General features: G+C 51.2%; 1 protein-coding gene across 2 annotated transcripts in view; it reads right to left on the reverse strand.

The window, feature by feature from the left end:
* LOC123758286 (ovaries absent) overlaps positions 1-19,759 on the reverse strand; it is a 57,722-nt gene that overhangs the window by 19,430 nt on the left and 18,533 nt on the right. Inside the window, exon 1 of one of the 2 annotated variants that reach the window (XM_069322538.1) lies at positions 6,026-6,892. The exons of the other annotated variant lie outside the window; for it this stretch is intronic. Coding sequence (XP_069178639.1) covers positions 6,026-6,817 — 792 coding nt within the window. The 5' untranslated portion in view covers positions 6,818-6,892. Of the gene's footprint in view, positions 1-6,025; positions 6,893-19,759 lie in introns of those variants that run through there. 2 annotated transcript variants of the gene reach the window in all.

Genomic DNA, 19,759 nt, shown 5'->3' on the forward strand with positions numbered 1-19,759 from the left:
GGGCCCGGATGTCAGTGGGAAGGGCCCGGATGTCAGTGGGTGCGGGCCCGGATGCCAGCGAACCCCGGGAAAGACCCCAACGTGAGGGTCGGTGAGGCCCGGATGTCAATGAGTAAGGGGGCGGATGTCAGCGGACCCCGGGAAAGACCCCAACGTGCGGGCGGGTCTTTGTTCCCATAACCCGCCGCCCTCCGCCCACCACGGGAGCATTCTCCCTACACGCCCCTCTACCTTAAACCACCTTCACAACTCTACTTACAAACCATTCACTATTGACATTAATCTTAAATTGAGTATCACGCGCCGAGAACAACAAATGTCTTTGACCAAATGTGAAGCGACGGGCTCTTCAAGTCTTTAATTAATTAAACGCACACTAAAAATTTCCCGGAGGTTGAATGCGCCAGAACAGAGGAAGAAGAAGGGAACAAAGCCAATTTCCCCTCAAAGTTCTCCCCCGAAATCCCGTTTTCTATTGTTAATAACCTTTTGTCCATTTAATTTTTGAACAATTATTAGATTAGATTGGAGACTTTATTCGTAGATTGGATTTATTAGATTAGATTGGAAACTTTATTCGTAGCCACTTATAACAAATGTTACTGAGTAAATCAGGCTTGAATCTTTAGACATAAAACACAGTTAACATACAATTTGAGCGGTGTAAAGTACTGACAATAGTTGTACTGAAACACACATAGTAGGCAGTAGAATAATCTACAACAAAAAATTGTTTACTATACACTAGCTTCACAACATTGTCACTTGCCTAGCTAAATGAACTATGGGGTTCAGTTTCTGAATCCATTACATGCCTTTGTAACCCTTGTAACCCCGTGTCAGGCGCACCTATACACCAGATGTCACCCCATCTGTGACATGATACGTGTGGTGTCTGCCACTCCAGACCGACAAGCAGAGTGCAACTCCATAGTCTCCTGAGACTTGTATATACCTACTACAACAGGCTAAAACGCCTCTAAGTTCACATCCATAACATACCTGTCATTTAAAAGTCAACGACCTCAGGCTCTCAAAATCATTTGGGGTGGAGGTGGGAGAGAGGGGCTGGGAGAGTGGGGAGAAGGGGGAGGAGAGAAGGGGAAGGGGGAGGAGAGAGGGGGGAGGAGATAGAAAAGGAGGGGAAGGAGGGGATAAAGAAGGGAAGAGGGGAGGAAAAATAGGAGTGGAATGCAGGGGAGGGGGGGGGGTGTTGGAGGCGAGATTACCCCGGGCACCCCTCTTAATATATCTATAAGAGAGAATGTCTGTCTGTCTGTCCAAAAGTTGAAGGCCAGATGTTTAGGGCTAGCCTCACTCAAATCCGCAGGGGGGATAATGGCCTGGGATATGGGACGAATATAGGCTGGTAAAGGTTCGCCCAAGTTAAATGTTTTAAGAAATATTACATTGTACAGAGATCCCCCCCCCCCCCCCCCATGTTATTTTCACAGTCAACGTGTGAAATACTTGCAAGGTTTTACCAAGAGTTCTTAGTAAGAATAATAAAATAATATTATTATTATTATTAAGATGTTGGAGGCGTCTGACCTCCAACCTAGAGATGGTTCCCAGAATTAGCGCTCACGAGGGCAGACTTCTTTCTGAACAAATCCACAAGGGCCGTGACGAGGATTCGAACCTGCGTCCGGTTCGTCCGTCTTTTTGGCCAGGACTCTTGATTGGAGGTCAGGGGTCAGATTCACGAAGCAGTTACGCACGCACTTATGAACCAATACATCTTTTCTCAACCTTTGGCAGCTTTGTTTACAATTATTAAACAGTTAATGAGCTCCGAAGCACCAGGAGGCTGTTTATAACAATAGCAACAGTTGATTGGAAAATTTTCATGCTTGTAAACTGTTTAATAAATGTAACCAAAGCCGTCAAAGATTCAAGAAAGATGTACACGTTCGTAAGTACTTGCGTGTAACTGCTGCGTGAATCTGTCCCCTGGTCAAGCAGGCTGTGACGCCCCTGTTCGTAGTCTGACATATGAATTACATCGTGGTTCATCAGGGGAAGTTCTTTGGAGACGACTAATACAAAACATGACTAAGGGAACATGTGGTGAAGGTGACGACCACCACCTAACGTGGTCGTCGTCACCCCCTGGTCGTATGTGAGAGGCAGCCATCGTCTCCTGGCTTGGTCAAGTGGCTATAGGTCGATACTCAGAGCTTCCTCTCACTTGGGAGGCCTCTACAACCTCCAGGGAATTGATTTCAGCCGAGGCTTACACGTGGGGTCAAGTTCACCTTAAGGTGTGCTCTTACTGCGCATGCGTACTGAGACAACACAGAGAAATGGACTGATGGGGGGGAGGGGTGTTACAGAGGTTACAGGGGGTGGCCTTCAAAGGTCCCACTTGTCACACCGTCAAAGGTCCCGCTTGTCACACCATCAAAGGTCCCGCTTGTAACACCGTCAAAGGCCCCACTTGTCACACCGTCAAAGGCCCCACTTGTCACACCGTCAAAGGTCCCACTTGTCACACCGTCAAAGGTCCCACTTGTCACACCGTCAAAGGTCCCACTTGTCACACCAGCAAAGGTCCCACTTGTCACACCAGCAAAGGTCCCACTTGTCACACCAGCAAAGGTCCCACTTGTCACACCAGCAAAGGTCCCACTTGTCACACCAGCAAAGGTCCCACTTGTCACACCAGCAAAGGTCCCACTTGTCACACCGTCAAAGGTCCCACTTGTCACACCGTCAAAGGTCCCACTTGTCACACCGTCAAAGGTCCCACTTGTCACACCGTCAAAGGTCCCACTTGTCACACCGTCAAAGGTCCCACTTGTCACACCGTCAAAGGTCCCACTTGTCACACCGTCAAAGGTCCCACTTGTCACACCGTCAAAGGTCCCACTTGTCACACCATCAAAGGTTCCAGTTGTTACCAACACACAAAGGTACAAACAGTGTGGTGTGTGCATGGATAAAGGTCGAGCGGCAATTATTCATTGGGACAAGTTTTGGCTAAGTGGCACTCACTGATGCTGGGGGGGGAGAAGGGGGGGGGAGAAGGGGGGGGGAGAAGGGGGGGAAGGAGGAGAAGGGGGGGGGGAAGGAGGAGAAGGGGGGGGGGAAGGAGGAGAAGGGGGGGAAGGGGGAGAAGGGGGGGGGGGAAGGGATGTCCTGGAATATTCATACCATTAACTACCCTCTACTGCTTTGACTACCCCCCTTGCGTCTTGGCGCCTCGGACACGTTCCTCCAGGAGGTGCCGGAGCAACCGGTTGGTAATGGTTGGAATTTATGCCCTATTCTTCCCCCCATTTATGCCCTATTCTTCCTATTCTAAAGCAACAACCTTTTAGATCAGGGGAGCCCAGATTTACCAAGCAGTTACACGCAAAGACTTACGAAAGTGTACATCTTTCCTCAATCTTTGACGGCTTTGGTTTACATTTATTAAACAGTTTACAAGCATGAAAACTTGCCAATCAACTGTTGTTGTTGTAAACAGCCTCCTGGTGCTTCGGAGCTCATTAACTGTTTAATAATTGTAAACAAATCCGCCAAAGATTGAGAAAAGATGGACAGGTTCGAAAGATGTACTGCTTCGTGAATCTGTCTCCAGGTTACCACACGACAAGGGTGACCCCAGGCCGGGCTTGGAGTAGTAGTAGTACTCAGAACCTACTCCAGGGGCCAGGATTCCCATCTGAAGATACTTCAAGATACCGACATAGAAGATACTGCTCAACATACCGGAGCCAAGGTAGCAGAAGGAAGATCCACTTCCTTCTGCTTCTGTGTTAGTCTTGTTTTAGTGGTCCGACTATATATATATGTCAGATATATAATTTATATGGTCTGACATTATATATATATATATATATATATATATATATATATATATATATATATATATATATATATATATATATATATATATATATATATACATCTTCAGAAGGAGTGAAGTATTCTGAAGATGTATAAATATACGAAAGTACTTAAGAAAATTCCTGTTTCAATTTTCCTCCGTGGTCTGACTCATATTTTTAATCACGTGTTTATTTTCCTGATATACACACACACACACACATATATATACATATACATACACACACACACACATAATATACACAACACATCAAGTACTACAGGAACTAGTAGTACCACTCTTATCACCACTACGGGACATCCGCTCATTATACACATCACTTTTACACAACTCCCAACACGCATTATCAAATCATTGGCACACTTGGGGATTATAAATACTCCAAGTACCAGGATCGATCTCCCAGCCCTCAGACGTCATCTTTGCCCACTACTGGTTGCTTCATTACCGACTCCTGGCTTATTTGGGTTCGTTTCCCATATTTGTTTCCGTCCATCCATCCTTGAGGTTATCTTGAGATGATTTCGGGGCTTTAGTGTCCCCGCGGCCCGGTCCTCGACCAGGCCTCCACCCCTCAGGAAGCAGCCCGTGACAGCTGACTAACTCCCAGGTACCTATTTACTGCTAGGTAACAGGGGCATTTAGGGTGAAAGAAACTTTTGCCCATTTGTTTCTGCCTCGTGCGGGAAGCGAACCCGCGCCACAGAATTACGAGTCCTGCGCGCTATCCACCAGGCTAAGAGGCCCCCCTGCGAGTGGTAGTGGACCGGTTTACACTGAAGGAACACTATGTACATTACACTATGTAAGGAACATAGCCCGTGCTACTTGCAACTTTGTTTTGAGTAGCCGAATCTAAAAAAAAAATATTTATCAGTGGTTTACCAGCCATAAATGTTGTATTTAAGCAGGCGAGGAGTCACAATAACGTGGCTAAAGTATGTTGACCAGACCACACACACTAGAAGGTGAAGGGACGACGACGTTTCGGTCCGTCCTGGACCATTCTCAAGTCGATTCAAGTCTGTTGTATTCATGCCCGCGCCACCACCTGGGGTGGCGTAATCTTCATCAATCAATCATAGGAGTGGTTACGGGTTATTCATGCCCGTGCCTTATACCAGTGACCCATCATGTACAAATCAAGTCTCCTCTCACCTTGGTGTTTTTGTTTTAGAGACAAGTTAAGTATTTTCATCATACACACGTTTACCTTCGGTCTATCTCAACACACACACACACACACACACACACACACACACACACACACACACACACACACACACACACACACACACGTAAGGAGGCATTTAGGGCGCTTTACACTGCCTACGCGAGGCCAGTCTTAAGAGTATGCCGCCCCATCATGGAGTCCTCACCTGAAGAAGCATATAAGGAAACTGGAAAAGGTTCAGAGGTTTGCAACGAGACTCGTCCCAGAGTTACGAGAGATGGGGGTATGAGGAGCGCCTGAAGGAACTGTGCCTTACGACACTAGAATGAAGAATGGAGAGGGGACATGATAGGAACGTATAAAATACTCAGGGGGATTGACAGTGGACATAGACGAAATGTTCACATGGAATAGTAACAGAACGAGGGGACATGGGTGGAAGCTGGAAACTCAGACGAGTCACAGGGATGTTAGGAAGTTTTCTTTTAGCGTGAGAGTAGTGGGAAAATGGAATGCACTTCAGGAACAGGTTGTGGAAGCAAATACTATTCATAATTTTAAAACCAGGTATGATAGGGAAATGGGACCCTAGTCATTGCTGTAAACAACCGATGGCTCGAAAGGCGGGATCCAAGAGTCAATGCTCGATCCTGCAGGCACAAATAGGCGAGTACAAATAGATGAGTACACACACACACACACACACACACACACACACACACACACACACACACCAGAACCAAACGCCATTCATAATTGTAAAAGTTGAAATGATAGGGAAACAGGCCACACATCATTGCCTATGACAACCTGCGGATGGCAAATCAGGGTCCAAGAGCTAACGCTCGATCCTACAGACACAAATAGGTGACCGCGCACACAGCCCCCCCCCCCTTTTAACTCCCAAACACAAACTTTCAGGGAGACACTAATGAAATCTTTCCATTCACAATAGATTTATTTATTTAACGAAATCTTTCTTTCCGGGGACTCACCTTGACGGCAGTGTCCTGGAGGCCTTGACCGGGGTCAAGTCTCACCACGGGTGAAGGACTCATCATTATCATCACCATCATTATGCTCTCATCATGGTCCTCAACACTTGTAATGCTGTCCAATGATGTAGTGTTGCGTGCATTGTTTACGGGGGGAGCAGCGAGAGCTCGTGTTGCGCGGAGAGTAGCGGTGTTGGACCTCTTAGCGGCGGGTGTTGCGCGGAGAGTAGCGGTGTTGGACCTCTTAGTGGCGGGTGTTGTGTGGAGAGTAGTGGTGTTGGACCTCTTAGTGGCGGGTGTTGTGTGGAGAGTAGTGGTGTTGGACCTCTTAGTGGCGGGTGTTGTGTGGAGAGTAGCGGTGTTGGACCTCTTAGTGGCGGGTGTTGTGTGGAGAGTAGCGGTGTTGGACCTCTTAGTGGCGGGTGTTGCCTGGAGAGTAGCGGTGTTGGACCTCTTAGTGGCGGGTGTTGCCTGGAGAGTAGCGGTGTTGGACCTCTTAGTGGCGGGTGTTGCGTGGAGAGTAGCGGTGTTGGACCTCTTAGTGGCGGGTGTTGCGTGGAGAGTAGCGGTGTTGGACCTCTTAGTGGCGGGTGTTGCGCGGAGAGTAGCGGTGTTGGACCTCTTAGTGGCGGGTCTGATATTCCTTGAGATTAGAATGTCATAAGACATGCTCTTGTCGGAGTCATTTGTGATACTTGTATAATAATAATACAGATTTGTGGCAAAGGTGTTGGTGCCGGATAATGCGTTGTCAGGGGTGGGGGTTGTGGGGCCGGCGGTAAGGGTCATCATGAGATGATTTCAGGGCTTAGCGTCCCCGCGGCCCGGTCATCGACCAGGCCGCCGCCTTTGTTACACATCCCCAGGAAGCAGCCCGTAGCAGTTGTCTAAACTCCCAGGTACCTATTGACTGCTAGGGGCGGGGCCATCAGGGTTAGAGACACTCTGCCCATTTGTTTCCGTCTCCGTCGCGGATCGAACCCGGAACATTAGGACAACGAATCCCGAGCGCCGTCTACTCAGCCGTCAGGCCCGATGGGGGTGCCAGCTTGGCCAGATAGTCCACAGGAGGCGGCGAGAGAGAGGAGCCGGCCTCCAGCCTCTCCGCCAGCATGAAACTAAATCACTGGAACCTGCGGGTTGTCACTGACCTTTGAGGCAGCAGTTTCCTCCCCACGCTAGGCAACATCCTCCCTCACACCCCCAAAACCTCCCCCACCAACTGTCCCACCCGCAGATTGATTGATTGATAAAGATTAAGCCACCCAAGAGGTGGCACGGGCATGAATAGCCCGTAAGTGGTGACCCTTTTGAGCCATTACCAGTATCAAGAGCTGATACTGGAGATCTGTGGAGGTGCGACTGCACCCTGCGTGACGGGAGATGTCTCCCGTGCCACCTGTAGGTTCGCCACCTACCCAGTACCTACCTGCAGGTTATCTTGGTGTTTTCGGGGCTTAGCGTCCCCGCGGCCCCGTCGTCGACCAGGGCCTGATTCACAAAGCAAATACGCAAGCACTTACGAACCTGTCCATATTTTCTCAATCTTTGGCGGTTTGTTTCCAATTATTAACAGTTAATGAGCTCCGAAGCACCAGGAGGCTGTTTATAACAATAACAACAGTTGATTGGCAAGTTTTCATGCTTGTAAACTGTTTAATAAATAAAACCAAAGCCGTCAAAGATGTACAAGTTCCTAAGTGCTTGCGTAACTGCTTCGTGAATCTGGCCCCTGGCCCCCTAGCACGTCGACCTAACACTGGTGTTATATCCGGCTCTCGCATTAATCCAGTTGCCGTCATCACCGTGTCGTAGTCAGATGTGGTCTTGTGCTGTGAACCTTCTCAGATGTGGTGTTAACTCTGCACACATGACGCGCAGGAAGGGCTCATAGTGAAAATAGAAATCCAAAAATGAACTTTTTGTCCAATACAAATCGCCAACATTTGGAAGATCAGCCGATGACAACCGAACCTATTTAGAAAAACCTCACAAACTTCATAGCGGCGACAGAAAATTCTGATGTTAACCACCAGGGAGCCGGTCGGCCGAGCGGACAGCACGCTGTACTCGTGATCCGGTCGTCCCGGGTTCGATCCCGGGCGCCGGCGAGAAACAATGGGCAGAGTTTCTTTCACTCTATGCCCCCTGTTACCTAGCAGTAAAATAGGTACCTGGGTGTTAGTCAGCTGTCACAGGCTGCTTCCTGGGGGGGTGGAGGCCTGGTCGAGGACCGGGCCGCGGGGACACTTAAAAACACCGTGGTGCACTATGCGTACTGTACTCTCAAGGCACAAACCACGCAACTTGGAACAATATCGGCCGCGCTCTCTACATCAGCTACACAAAACATTTCACCGGCGACTACTCCCCCGAGAATGACAAATTAGGTTACGTGCGGAAAACACCACGACGCTCTGTTGTTGTTGATGTCTCAGATTCAGATTAAAAAAAGTTCCAAGTAGCACGGGCTATGGTGAGCCCGTAACAGGAGACAGGGCTGAGGGCTGACTCATGCCACCCACCCAGCGATGAGTCGGGACTCCGGTCCCACTGACTCAGCGGCCCGTGCGGCTACCACGACTATAATTACCATCGTCTGATGACCGCGGCCGAAATGAAACTTTTAAAGCTTTGCCGAGACGGGGGGGGGGGGGGTGTGAGTGTAGTAATAGGTTAAGGGGTGCTGGGCTTGGTCAAGTTTATTGGGCAGCGCCACTCATCCTGTGAGTGGACACACCGCCATAGTGACAGTATTAGGCAGCGTCACTCATCCTGTGAGTGGACACGCCGCCATAGTGACAGTATTGGGCAGCGTCACTCATCCTGTGAGTGGACACACCGCCATAGTGACAGTATTGGGCAGCGCCACTCATCCTGTGAGTAGACACACCACCATAGTGACAGTATTGGGCAGCGTCACTCATCCTGTGAGTGGACACACCGCCATAGTGACAGTATTGGGCAGCGTCACTCATCCTGTGAGTGGACACACCGCCATAGTGACAGTATTGGGCAGCGCCACTCATCCTGTGAGTGGACACACCACCATAGTGACAGTATTGGGCAGCGCCACTCATCTTGTGAGTGGACACACCACCATAGTGACAGTATTGGGCAGCGCCACTCATCCTGTGAGTGGACACACCGCCATAGTGACAGTATTGGGCAGCGCCACCCATCCTGTGAGTGGACACACTGCCATAGTGACAGTATTGGGCAGCGCCACTCATCCTGTGAGTGGACACACCGCCATAGTGACAGTATTGGGCAGCGCCACCCATCCTGTGAGTGGACACATCGCCATAGTGACAGTATTGGGCAGCGCCACCCATCCTGTGAGTGGACACACCGCCATAGCAGCATGTACAACACTCCCCAAAAGGAAGAAAACCCGCTGGGTTGTTCATCCTGTCACTTGTACCCAGACACAGCAGGGACTTGGTGTTACCCGTTACCAGAGTCCAGAGTTCTACTTCCATACCCCGGCGAAGTTACACGAATTGTTTTGGTAAATAATTGGAAAAGCCTAGAGGCACGCCGACGCCCAACGCTTACTGTCTCAACACCTCAAATGTCTTATTCAAAATAATTAAAGTCAATTTATCATAGAAGTAGGATCCCTCGATTGTTTCAAGCGTAGGTTAGACACATATATGCATGAGATTAGGTGGATATAAATATTATACATTACACATACATTTGCATTCTGAAATTCACATCTCCCAAGTCAGTAAGTTTAATTCTATCACCACCATCCGGTCGACGACCGGGCCGCGGGGACGCTAAGCCCCGGAAGCACCTCAAGGTAACCTCAAGGTAACCACCATAGCATTTCTTGAGGCATGCTAACATTATTCTCACGGCTTCGTTTTGTAAATATTCTCCAACTTATTAAGTCTAGGTTTACCATGAGAAGTAGTGAGAGGCGAGGTCCCGCCAAACACACACCGAAACTACGACGTTGGTACAACGTTCCAAGTTTTTAACACCACCTAACCAGTTATAACAACCAATATAGCAAGTTGTAATAACGTAAGGAACACGTTGAGACAAGATGTAACAACTTTATTACACGTTCGTGACAAGCGGAAAATAGAGTTTCGGTTTGTGTTTCCAGGGAAGTGGAAACACCTCACCTCTCACTCCAAGAAGTGAGAGGTGAAGTACTGTATTCCAAGAAGTGAGAGGTGAGGTACTGTATTCCAAGAAGTGAGAGGTGAGGTACTGAATTCCAAGAAGTGAGAGGTGAGGTACTGTATTCCAAGAAGTGAGAGGTGAGGTACTGAATTCCAAGAAGAAACCTCACAGTACTTGAGTATATCCTGCGCTCTCACTGGACGAGACGGGGGAGACATCTCCCGTCACGCAGGGTGCAGTCGCACCTCCACAGTTCTCCAGTATCATCTACTGATACTGGTAATGGCTCAAAAGGGCCACCACTTACGGGCTATACATGCCCGTGCCACCTTTTGGGTGGCTTAATCTTCATCAATCAATCAATCGACTCCCATCCCACAGCACGCCAAGGCTCTCAAACACACTATCTCTTCCCACATTGACGCAACACGAAAAATATTTTGTGAACAATTGTAAAACGGAAAAAAAGTAATTTGTATTATCATCTCTAGTGATTCTCGAGAAGAAGGAATTGGAGTAAACTGGCAGTTTAGCGTTACTTGTTACTCTTATGACACATGTGTGACAGCTTATGTGTCATAAGGGCCTGTCATGTGTGATGAGGGCCTGTCATAGCCACACAACAGATCATCTACACAAGAAGACCACAAGACACACTTGGCAGCTGTTTAAACACCTGTCACATGTGTGCAGTTATTTACACAACCCCAAATTCGTTCGTATATGTGTGTGTGTGTAACCTCCGCTTGAAACAATCAAGGGAGCTATATTATGCTACCCGGCAACTGGTTCCCCACCAATCCTCAACTCGTAACCAAACCCACAATTAATATCAACCCTTGGGATGGAAGGAACATCTGCCGCGGCATCTGCCACTATCAAACACCTTCCGCATACCGCAAAGAGGTGTTATCTTGAGATGATTTCGGGGCTTTAGTGTCCCCGCGGCCCGGTCCTCGACCAGGCCTCCACCCCCAGGAAGCAGCCCGTAGCAGTTGTCTAACGCCCAGGTACCTATTTACTGCTAGGTAACAGGGGGCACATCAAGGTGAAAGCAACATTTTGCCCATTTGTCACCGCCTCCACCGGGGATCGAACCCGGAACCTCAGGACAACGAATCCCCAGTGCCGTCCACCCAGCAGCTGTCAGGCGCCTTTTGGTGTGGTCTAAGGTGTTTACAGGCCCACTAGAGCTACACGTGTCACCGCCACACACGCACACACTTCCCTCTCAGTAGCTAAATCTAAAACAACAACAAAGAGGAAACAATTAGCCAATGGGAAAGACTGCCGCCACGACGCAGCAGCAGAACCCACCAATCAGATCACAGATGCTGATCAACACGTTCAAAGCGACGCAGTATGGCCGCTCCTCTTCACAGAACTGCCCGCAACATCATTTGCTACTTAACATTACAGGACAAACAGATGAAAATCGGTTATCTGAGGCGTAACGACAACAACAGAAGCAAAGGAGAAACACAGAGGAAGGCACAATGTAAATAATGAGAAACAAAATGTGAAGGTTGACTAGTTAGGTCTTATACCCTCTGACACCCCCCTCCCACAGGGACGTACCCTCTGACACCCCCCTCCCACAGGGACGTACCCTCTGACACCCCCCTCCCACAGGGACGTACCCAGTAACCCCTTCCCCCACAGGGACGTACCCAGTAACCCCTCCCCCCACAGGGACGTACCCAGTAACCCCTCCCCCCACAGGGACGTACCCAGTAACCCCTCCCCCCCACAGGGACGTACCCAGTAACCCCTCCCCCCCACAGGGACGTACCCAGTAACCCCTCCCCCCCACAGGGACGTACCCAGTAACCCCTCCCCCAACACAGGGACGTACCCAGTAACCCCTCCCCCAACACAGGGACGTACCCAGTAACCCCTCCCCCAACACAGGGACGTACCCAGTAACCCCTCCCCCAACACAGGGACGTACCCAGTAACCCCTCCCCCAACACAGGGACGTACCCAGTAACCCCTCCCCCCCCCACAGGGACGTACCCAGTAACCCCTCCCCCCCCACAGGGACGTACCCAGTAACCCCTCCCCCAACACAGGGACGTACCCAGTAACCCCTCCCCCAACACAGGGACGTACCCAGTAACCCCTCCCCCAACACAGGGACGTACCCAGTAACCCCTCCCCCAACACAGGGACGTACCCAGTAACCCCTCCCCCAACACAGGGACGTACCCAGTAACCCCTCCCCCCCCACAGGGACGTACCCAGTAACCCCTCCCCCCCACAGGGACGTACCCAGTAACCCCTCCCCCAACACAGGGACGTACCCAGTAACCCCTCCCCCCCACAGGGACGTACCCAGTAACCCCTCCCCCCCACAGGGACGTACCCAGTAACCCCTCCCCCAACACAGGGACGTACCCAGTAACCCCTCCCCCAACACAGGGACGTACCCAGTAACCCCTCCCCCAACACAGGGACGTACCCAGTAACCCCTCCCCCCCCCCACAGGGACGTACCCAGTAACCCCTCCCCCAACACAGGGACGTACCCAGTAACCCCTCCCCCAACACAGGGACGTACCCAGTAACCCCTCCCCCAACACAGGGACGTACCCAGTAACCCCTCCCCCCACAGGGACGTACCCAGTAACCCCTCCCCCCCACAGGGACGTACCCAGTAACCCCTCCCCCAACACAGGGACGTACCCAGTAACCCCTCCCCCAACACAGGGACGTACCCAGTAACCCCTCCCCCCACAGGGACGTACCCAGTAACCCCTCCCCCCCACAGGGACGTACCCAGTAACCCCTCCCCCCCACAGGGACGTACCCAGTAACCCCTCCCCCAACACAGGGACGTACCCAGTAACCCCTCCCCCAACACAGGGACGTACCCAGTAACCCCTCCCCCCCACAGGGACGTACCCAGTAACCCCTCCCCCCACAGGGACGTACCCAGTAACCCCTCCCCCCACAGGGACGTACCCAGTAACCCCTCCCCCCCACAGGGACGTACCCAGTAACCCCTCCCCCCCACAGGGACGTACCCAGTAACCCCTCCCCCAACACAGGGACGTACCCAGTAACCCCTCCCCCAACACAGGGACGTACCCAGTAACCCCTCCCCCAACACAGGGACGTACCCAGTAACCCCTCCCCCAACACAGGGACGTACCCAGTAACCCCTCCCCCAACACAGGGACGTACCCAGTAACCCCCCCCCACAGGGACGTACCCAGTAACCCCTCCCCCAACACAGGGACGTACCCAGTAACCCCTCCCCCCACAGGGACGTACCCAGTAACCCCTCCCCCCCCACAGGGACGTACCCAGTAACCCCTCCCCCCCACAGGGACGTACCCAGTAACCCCTCCCCCAACACAGGGACGTACCCAGTAACCCCTTCCCCCCCCCACAGGGACGTACCCAGTAACCCCTCCCCCAACACAGGGACGTACCCAGTAACCCCTCCCCCAACACAGGGACGTACCCAGTAACCCCTCCCCCAACACAGGGACGTACCCAGTAACCCCTCCCCCAACACAGGGACGTACCCAGTAACCCCCCCCCCACAGGGACGTACCCAGTAACCCCTCCCCCAACACAGGGACGTACCCAGTAACCCCTCCCCCCCACAGGGACGTACCCAGTAACCCCTCCCCCAACACAGGGACGTACCCAGTAACCCCTCCCCCCACAGGGACGTACCCAGTAACCCCTCCCCCCCACAGGGACGTACCCAGTAACCCCTCCCCCCCACAGGGACGTACCCAGTAACCCCTCCCCCAACACAGGGACGTACCCAGTAACCCCTCCCCCCCCCACAGGGACGTACCCAGTAACCCCTCCCCCAACACAGGGACGTACCCAGTAAGCCCTCCCCCAACACAGGGACGTACCCAGTAACCCCTCCCCCAACACAGGGACGTACCCAGTAACCCCTCCCCCAACACAGGGACGTACCCAGTAACCCCTCCCCCAACACAGGGACGTACCCAGTAACCCCCCCCCACAGGGACGTACCCAGTAACCCCCCCCCCACAGGGACGTACCCAGTAACCCCTCCCCCAACACAGGGACGTACCCAGTAACCCCTCCCCCCACAGGGACGTACCCAGTAACCCCACCCCCCACAGGGACGTACCCAGTAACCCCTCCCCCACAGGGACGTACCCAGTAACCCCTCCCCCCACAGGGACGTACCCTGTAACTCCCCCCCCACAGGGACGTACCCTGTAACTCCCCCCCCACAGAGACGTACCCAGTAACCCCTCCCCCCACAGGGACGTACCCAGTAACCCCTCCCCCCACAGGGACGTACCCAGTAACCCCTCCCCCCACAGGGACGTACCCAGTAACCCCTCCCCCCACAGGGACGTACCCCAGTAACCCCTCCCCCCACAGGGACGTACCCAGTAACCCCTCCCCCCACAGGGACGTACCCCAGTAACCCCTCCCCCCACAGGGACGTACCCAGTAACCCCTCCCCCCACAGGGACGTACCCAGTAACCCCTCCCCCCACAGGGACGTACCCAGTAACCCCTCCCCCCACAGGGACGTACCCAGTAACCCTCTCCCCCACAATGACGTACCCAGTAACCCCCCCCCACAGGGACGTACCCTTTAACTCCCCCCCCCCCACAGGGACGTACCCAGTAACCCCTCCCCCCACAGGGACGTACCCAGTAACCCTCCCCCCCACAATGACGTACCCAGTAACCCCCCCCCCACAGGGACGTTCCCAGTAACCCCCCCCCCACAGGGACGTACCCAGTAACCCCCACCCCCACAGGGACGTACCCTGTAACCCCCACCCCCACAGGGACGTACCCTGTAACCCCCCCCCCCCCCACAAGGACGTTCCCAGTAACCCCCCCCCACTAGGACGTTCCCAGTAACCCCCCCCACAGGGACGTACCCTGTACCCCCCCCCCACAGGGACGTACCCTGTAACCCCCCCCACAGGGACGTACCCTGTAACCCCCCCCCCACAGGGACGTACCCTGTAACCCCCCCACAGGGACGTACCAGTAACCCCCCCCACCGGGACGTACCCAGTAACCCCCCCCACACAGGGACGTACCCAGTAACCCCCCCCCCACAGGGACGTACCCAGTAACCCCCCCCCCACAGAAACGTACCCAGTAACCCCCCCCCACAGGGACGTACCCAGTAACTCCCCCCACAGGGACGTCCAGTCTTCCTGGGTATTCTCTTACTGCCACTTTACTTCCTATTCTTATAACAGTCTCCGTCGCCGACCACCAGGGGGACGTAGCCCCCCCTCACCAGGCCCTGGGGTCGGGGATGTAGCCCCCCTCACCAGGCCCTGGGGTCGGGGACGTAGCCCCCCTCACCAGGCCCTGGGGTCGGGGACGTAGCCCCCCCTCACCAGGCCCTGGGGTAGGGGACGTAGCCCCCCTCACCAGGCCCTGGGGTAGGGGACGTAGCCCCCCTCACCAGGCCCTGGGGTAGGGGACGTAGCCCCCCCTCACCAGGCCCTGGGGTCGGGGACGTAGCCCCCCCTCACCACCCTAAACTAAACTAATTATCGTTTCAGAAGTATTAAATCACTCGATTCCTTGTGAGGAGGACGATCAAATGTGAAAGTTAAACCTTGCATCACCTAGGACACCGACACACACACACGTGTGTGTGTGTTAGGGGCCTCGTAGCCTGGTGGATAGCGCGCAGGATTCGTAATTCTGTGGCGCGGGTTCGCTTCCCGCACGAGGCAGAAACAAATGGGCAAAGTTTCTTTCACCCTGAATGCCCCTGTTACCTAGCAGTAAATAGGTACCTGGGAGTTAGTCAGCTGTCACGGGCTGCTTCCTGGTGTGTGTGTGTGGGAGAAAAAAAAAATTAGTAAACAGTTGATTGACAGTTGAGAGGCGGGCCGAAAGAGCAAAGCTCAACCCCCGCAAAAACATAACTAGTAAACACATGTGGGACAGGAGTCATTGCTGTAAACAACCGATGGCTGGAAAGGCGGCATCCAAGAGTCAATGTTCGATTCTGCAAGCACAAATAGGCGAGTACATGTTCTCACAACCCAACACAAAATAAACGCACAAACAAATGACACACGCATAACGCCAGCCAATGGTGGTGGACAGGCCACCATATTTTCAAACCACCTCCCTCTCCCTCCCTCTCACCACCTCCCTCTCCCTCCCTCCCTCCCTCCCTACACCCACATCCTCTTCCAGAATTTCACCTCCCCATCCCTCTACCTCCCCCTTATCCTTTCCAAACCCTTTGGACATCTTAAGCTAAAGCTGTGTCAAACCTTTCCAAACAAAAACTCTCCTTCCGTGGTATAAATGAGTCCAATAGGCTCAGAAATGTGTACACCAGTTGACAAAGTCGAGAGGCGGGACCAAAGAGCCAGAGCTCAACCCCCGCAAGCACAACTAGGCGAGTAATGAAAGCGAACGGGAAATTTGAGCTACGTGTTTTGAAAGGCATCTTTAAGCCCTATTATATGGGGCGTGACGTCACAGTTGGCACGAATTCTGGAGTACACACCACTACAGTCAGCTGGCAGGTAATACCTCAACCCGTTCTCGCACTTTCGTATAGTCAATATTGACTTATTAAATACGTGCATATGTGACATACTAATTTATTGTGAATATTTTAGTTTACCTTGAAAAGCTTCATAGAAAACACCGGCCTTACCTAACCTTCTAAGTATGTTAAGATAAGCATCTTATTGCTTCGTAATTACAATTATTACTTAACCAATTATAGGTATAGGTTAAGTAATAATTGTAATTAGAAAGCAATAAGATGCTTATCTTAACATACTAAGAAGGTTAGGTGAGGTCGGTGTTTTCTATGAAGCTTTTCAAGGTAAACTAAAATATTCACAAAAAATAGTATGTCACATATGCACTTATTTAATAAGTCAATATTGACTGTAAGTGCGAGAACGGGTTGAATACCTACCTCACGCTGGGTACTTAACCGTTATACCTCAGTCCCCTCACTATTAAATATGTTTACCCACCCCGCGAGTCGAACCCTGGAACCCGTAGACACAGGTAAACCTGGGTGAGCATCATACAACCCCGGGGATGGCAACCCGTTCTCGCAAATTCGTAAAGTCAATATTGACTTATTAACTACGTGCATAGGTGATATACTAAACATAATAGATACCCTTAAAAAGATTCATAGAAAACACCGACCTTACCTAACCTTGTTAGTATCTTAAGATAAGCATCTTATTGCTTCGTAATTACAATTATTACTTAACCTATACCTATTATAGGTTAGGTAATAATTGTAATTACGAAGCAATAAGATGCTTATCTTAACATACTAAGTAGGTTAGGTAAGGTCGGTGTTTTCTATGAATCTTTTTAAGGGTATCTATTATGTTAAGTATGTCACCTATGCACATATTTAATAAGTCAATATTGACTTATTAAATTTGCGAGAACGGGTTGGGGATGGGAGCCATGGTGTTGGCCAGCATCCCGATTGATGATCAATCGGCTAGGCCGCTCAAAAGCTGGCACGGGCATGAATAGCCCGTAACCAGCATCCCAAGTTATTAAACTATTGCTGGTTCAGTCCAGTACTTCTCCTTACCACGCTTGCATGTAACCAAGCCCTGCCCTAAACAGTGCCAACCACCACATACACCACTATAGGACCAACTATCACACACCCCCTACAGTGCCAACCACCTCTCACCCCGAGAGCCACCACCACCCTACTGCCAATCCCTCCTGACGGTGTTTCCAGTTTTCAATTAAGCGCTCACCCTGTCACATACATGTTTCACACTATTACGCCCCCTAGTTGGCCTAACAAAAGCTGCTCTGTACACGCGACGCCCTATACTACCTTGGTGTGTACTCCCCACAGCCACCACACCCTTCACATAAGCTGTCATATAAATCCATGACACCTTGCAAATACTCCTTATATTGAGAACACCGTAGGGAGGGGGGCCACATTCACGAAGCACTTACGAACCTGTACATCTTTTCTCAATCTTGGGCGACTTTGTTGACAATTATTAAACAGTGAATGAGCTCCGAAGCACCAGGAGGCTGTTTATAACAATAACAACACTTGATTGGCAAGTTTTCATGCTTGTAAACTGTCTAATATATGTAACCAAAGCCGTCAAAGAGTGAGGAAAGACGTACAGGTTCGTAAGTACAGTACTCCCGTAACTGCTTCGTGAATCTAGCGCCTGGTCCTTGTTCTAACCAACGATGACAAACACGCTAATATAGCAGGCGTCGCTTCATTTAAAAACAAGGCAATTACAGGACGGGCACGAGGGAAGAATTAGGACTGGCGTAGTAAACAAAGATGGTTCCTGTGGTACATGATGCGGCGGATATGTGGCGATACGGGCGAGGGAGAGGCTCACGTGTGGCAACTAAATGACGCAACATTTGGCAAAACCTCCCACGAATTGTGGGGGGGGAGGGTGTGTGGGTGGCAGAGGGTGTGTGGGGGGGAGAGAGAGGGTGTGTATTCACCGAGTTGTGCTTGAAGGGGGTTGAGCTCTGGCTCTTTGGTCCCGACTCTCAACCGTCAACCTGGTGTACAGATTCCTGAGCCTACTGGGCTCTTATCATATCTACATATGAAACTGTGTATGGAGTCAGCCTCCCCCACATCACTTCCTAATGCATTCCATTTATTAACTACTCTGACACTGAAAAAGTTCTTTCTTATGTCTCTTGGCTCATCTGGCTACTAAGTTTCCACCTGTGTCCCCTTGTTCGTGTCCCACCCGTGGTAATGAGTTTGTCTTTGTCCACCTTGTGAATTCCTCTGAGCATTTTGTAGCTGGTTATCATGTCTCCCCTTACTCTTCTGTTTTCCAGGGACGTGAGGTTCAAGCCTTTCCTTGTAGCTCATAACTCAGTTCCGGGACGAGCCTGGTGGCATACCACTGAATCTACTCTAACTTTGCCTTGTGTTTAACTAGGTATGGACTCCAGGCTGGAGCTGCATACTCCAGGATTGGTCAGTTGTATTCACCTAGTTCTGCTTGCGGGGGTTGATCCCTACTCTTTCGGCCCGCCTCTCAACTGTCAATCAATCAACTGTTCAAACACTCAAACGACAAGGCCGACGAGTACTAATCAACTGGGTGCCAAGTCATGTGGGAATAATAGGAAATGACACTGCAGACGAAGCTGCAAAACTTGCAACTAAGAAGAAATGTAGACATTTACATACCACAGAGTCTATCACAGATTAAGAAAGTAATTCTAAACAGAACAATGCAAAAGATGTACAGTGACCACAACACAGCAGTTGCAACATCAGGATCTGCGGGTTGGTACAAGAATTCAACCAACTACGAACCACTTAGTTTGATGAAAGGCAGCAATAGAGCAACAGAAGTGCACTTACATTGCATCAGGCTTAGATATTCATGTGCATGGGAAATAGGCTTATAGGTTTCGGAAGATGAGAGGAAATGTCAACACTGTGGAGAAATGCCCGACACACCACTGGAACATTATCTAACACAGTGCACAGTTACAAACCCATTAAGATTTCAACTTGGATTCTACAGAGAAGTTGTTAAACACGTGGGACAAAATCTTCCTGAAGCGACCATACGAGTCATAA

The sequence above is a fragment of the Procambarus clarkii genome, chromosome 11, assembly GCF_040958095.1.
Source record: "Procambarus clarkii isolate CNS0578487 chromosome 11, FALCON_Pclarkii_2.0, whole genome shotgun sequence".
Classification (NCBI taxonomy): domain Eukaryota; kingdom Metazoa; phylum Arthropoda; class Malacostraca; order Decapoda; family Cambaridae; genus Procambarus; species Procambarus clarkii.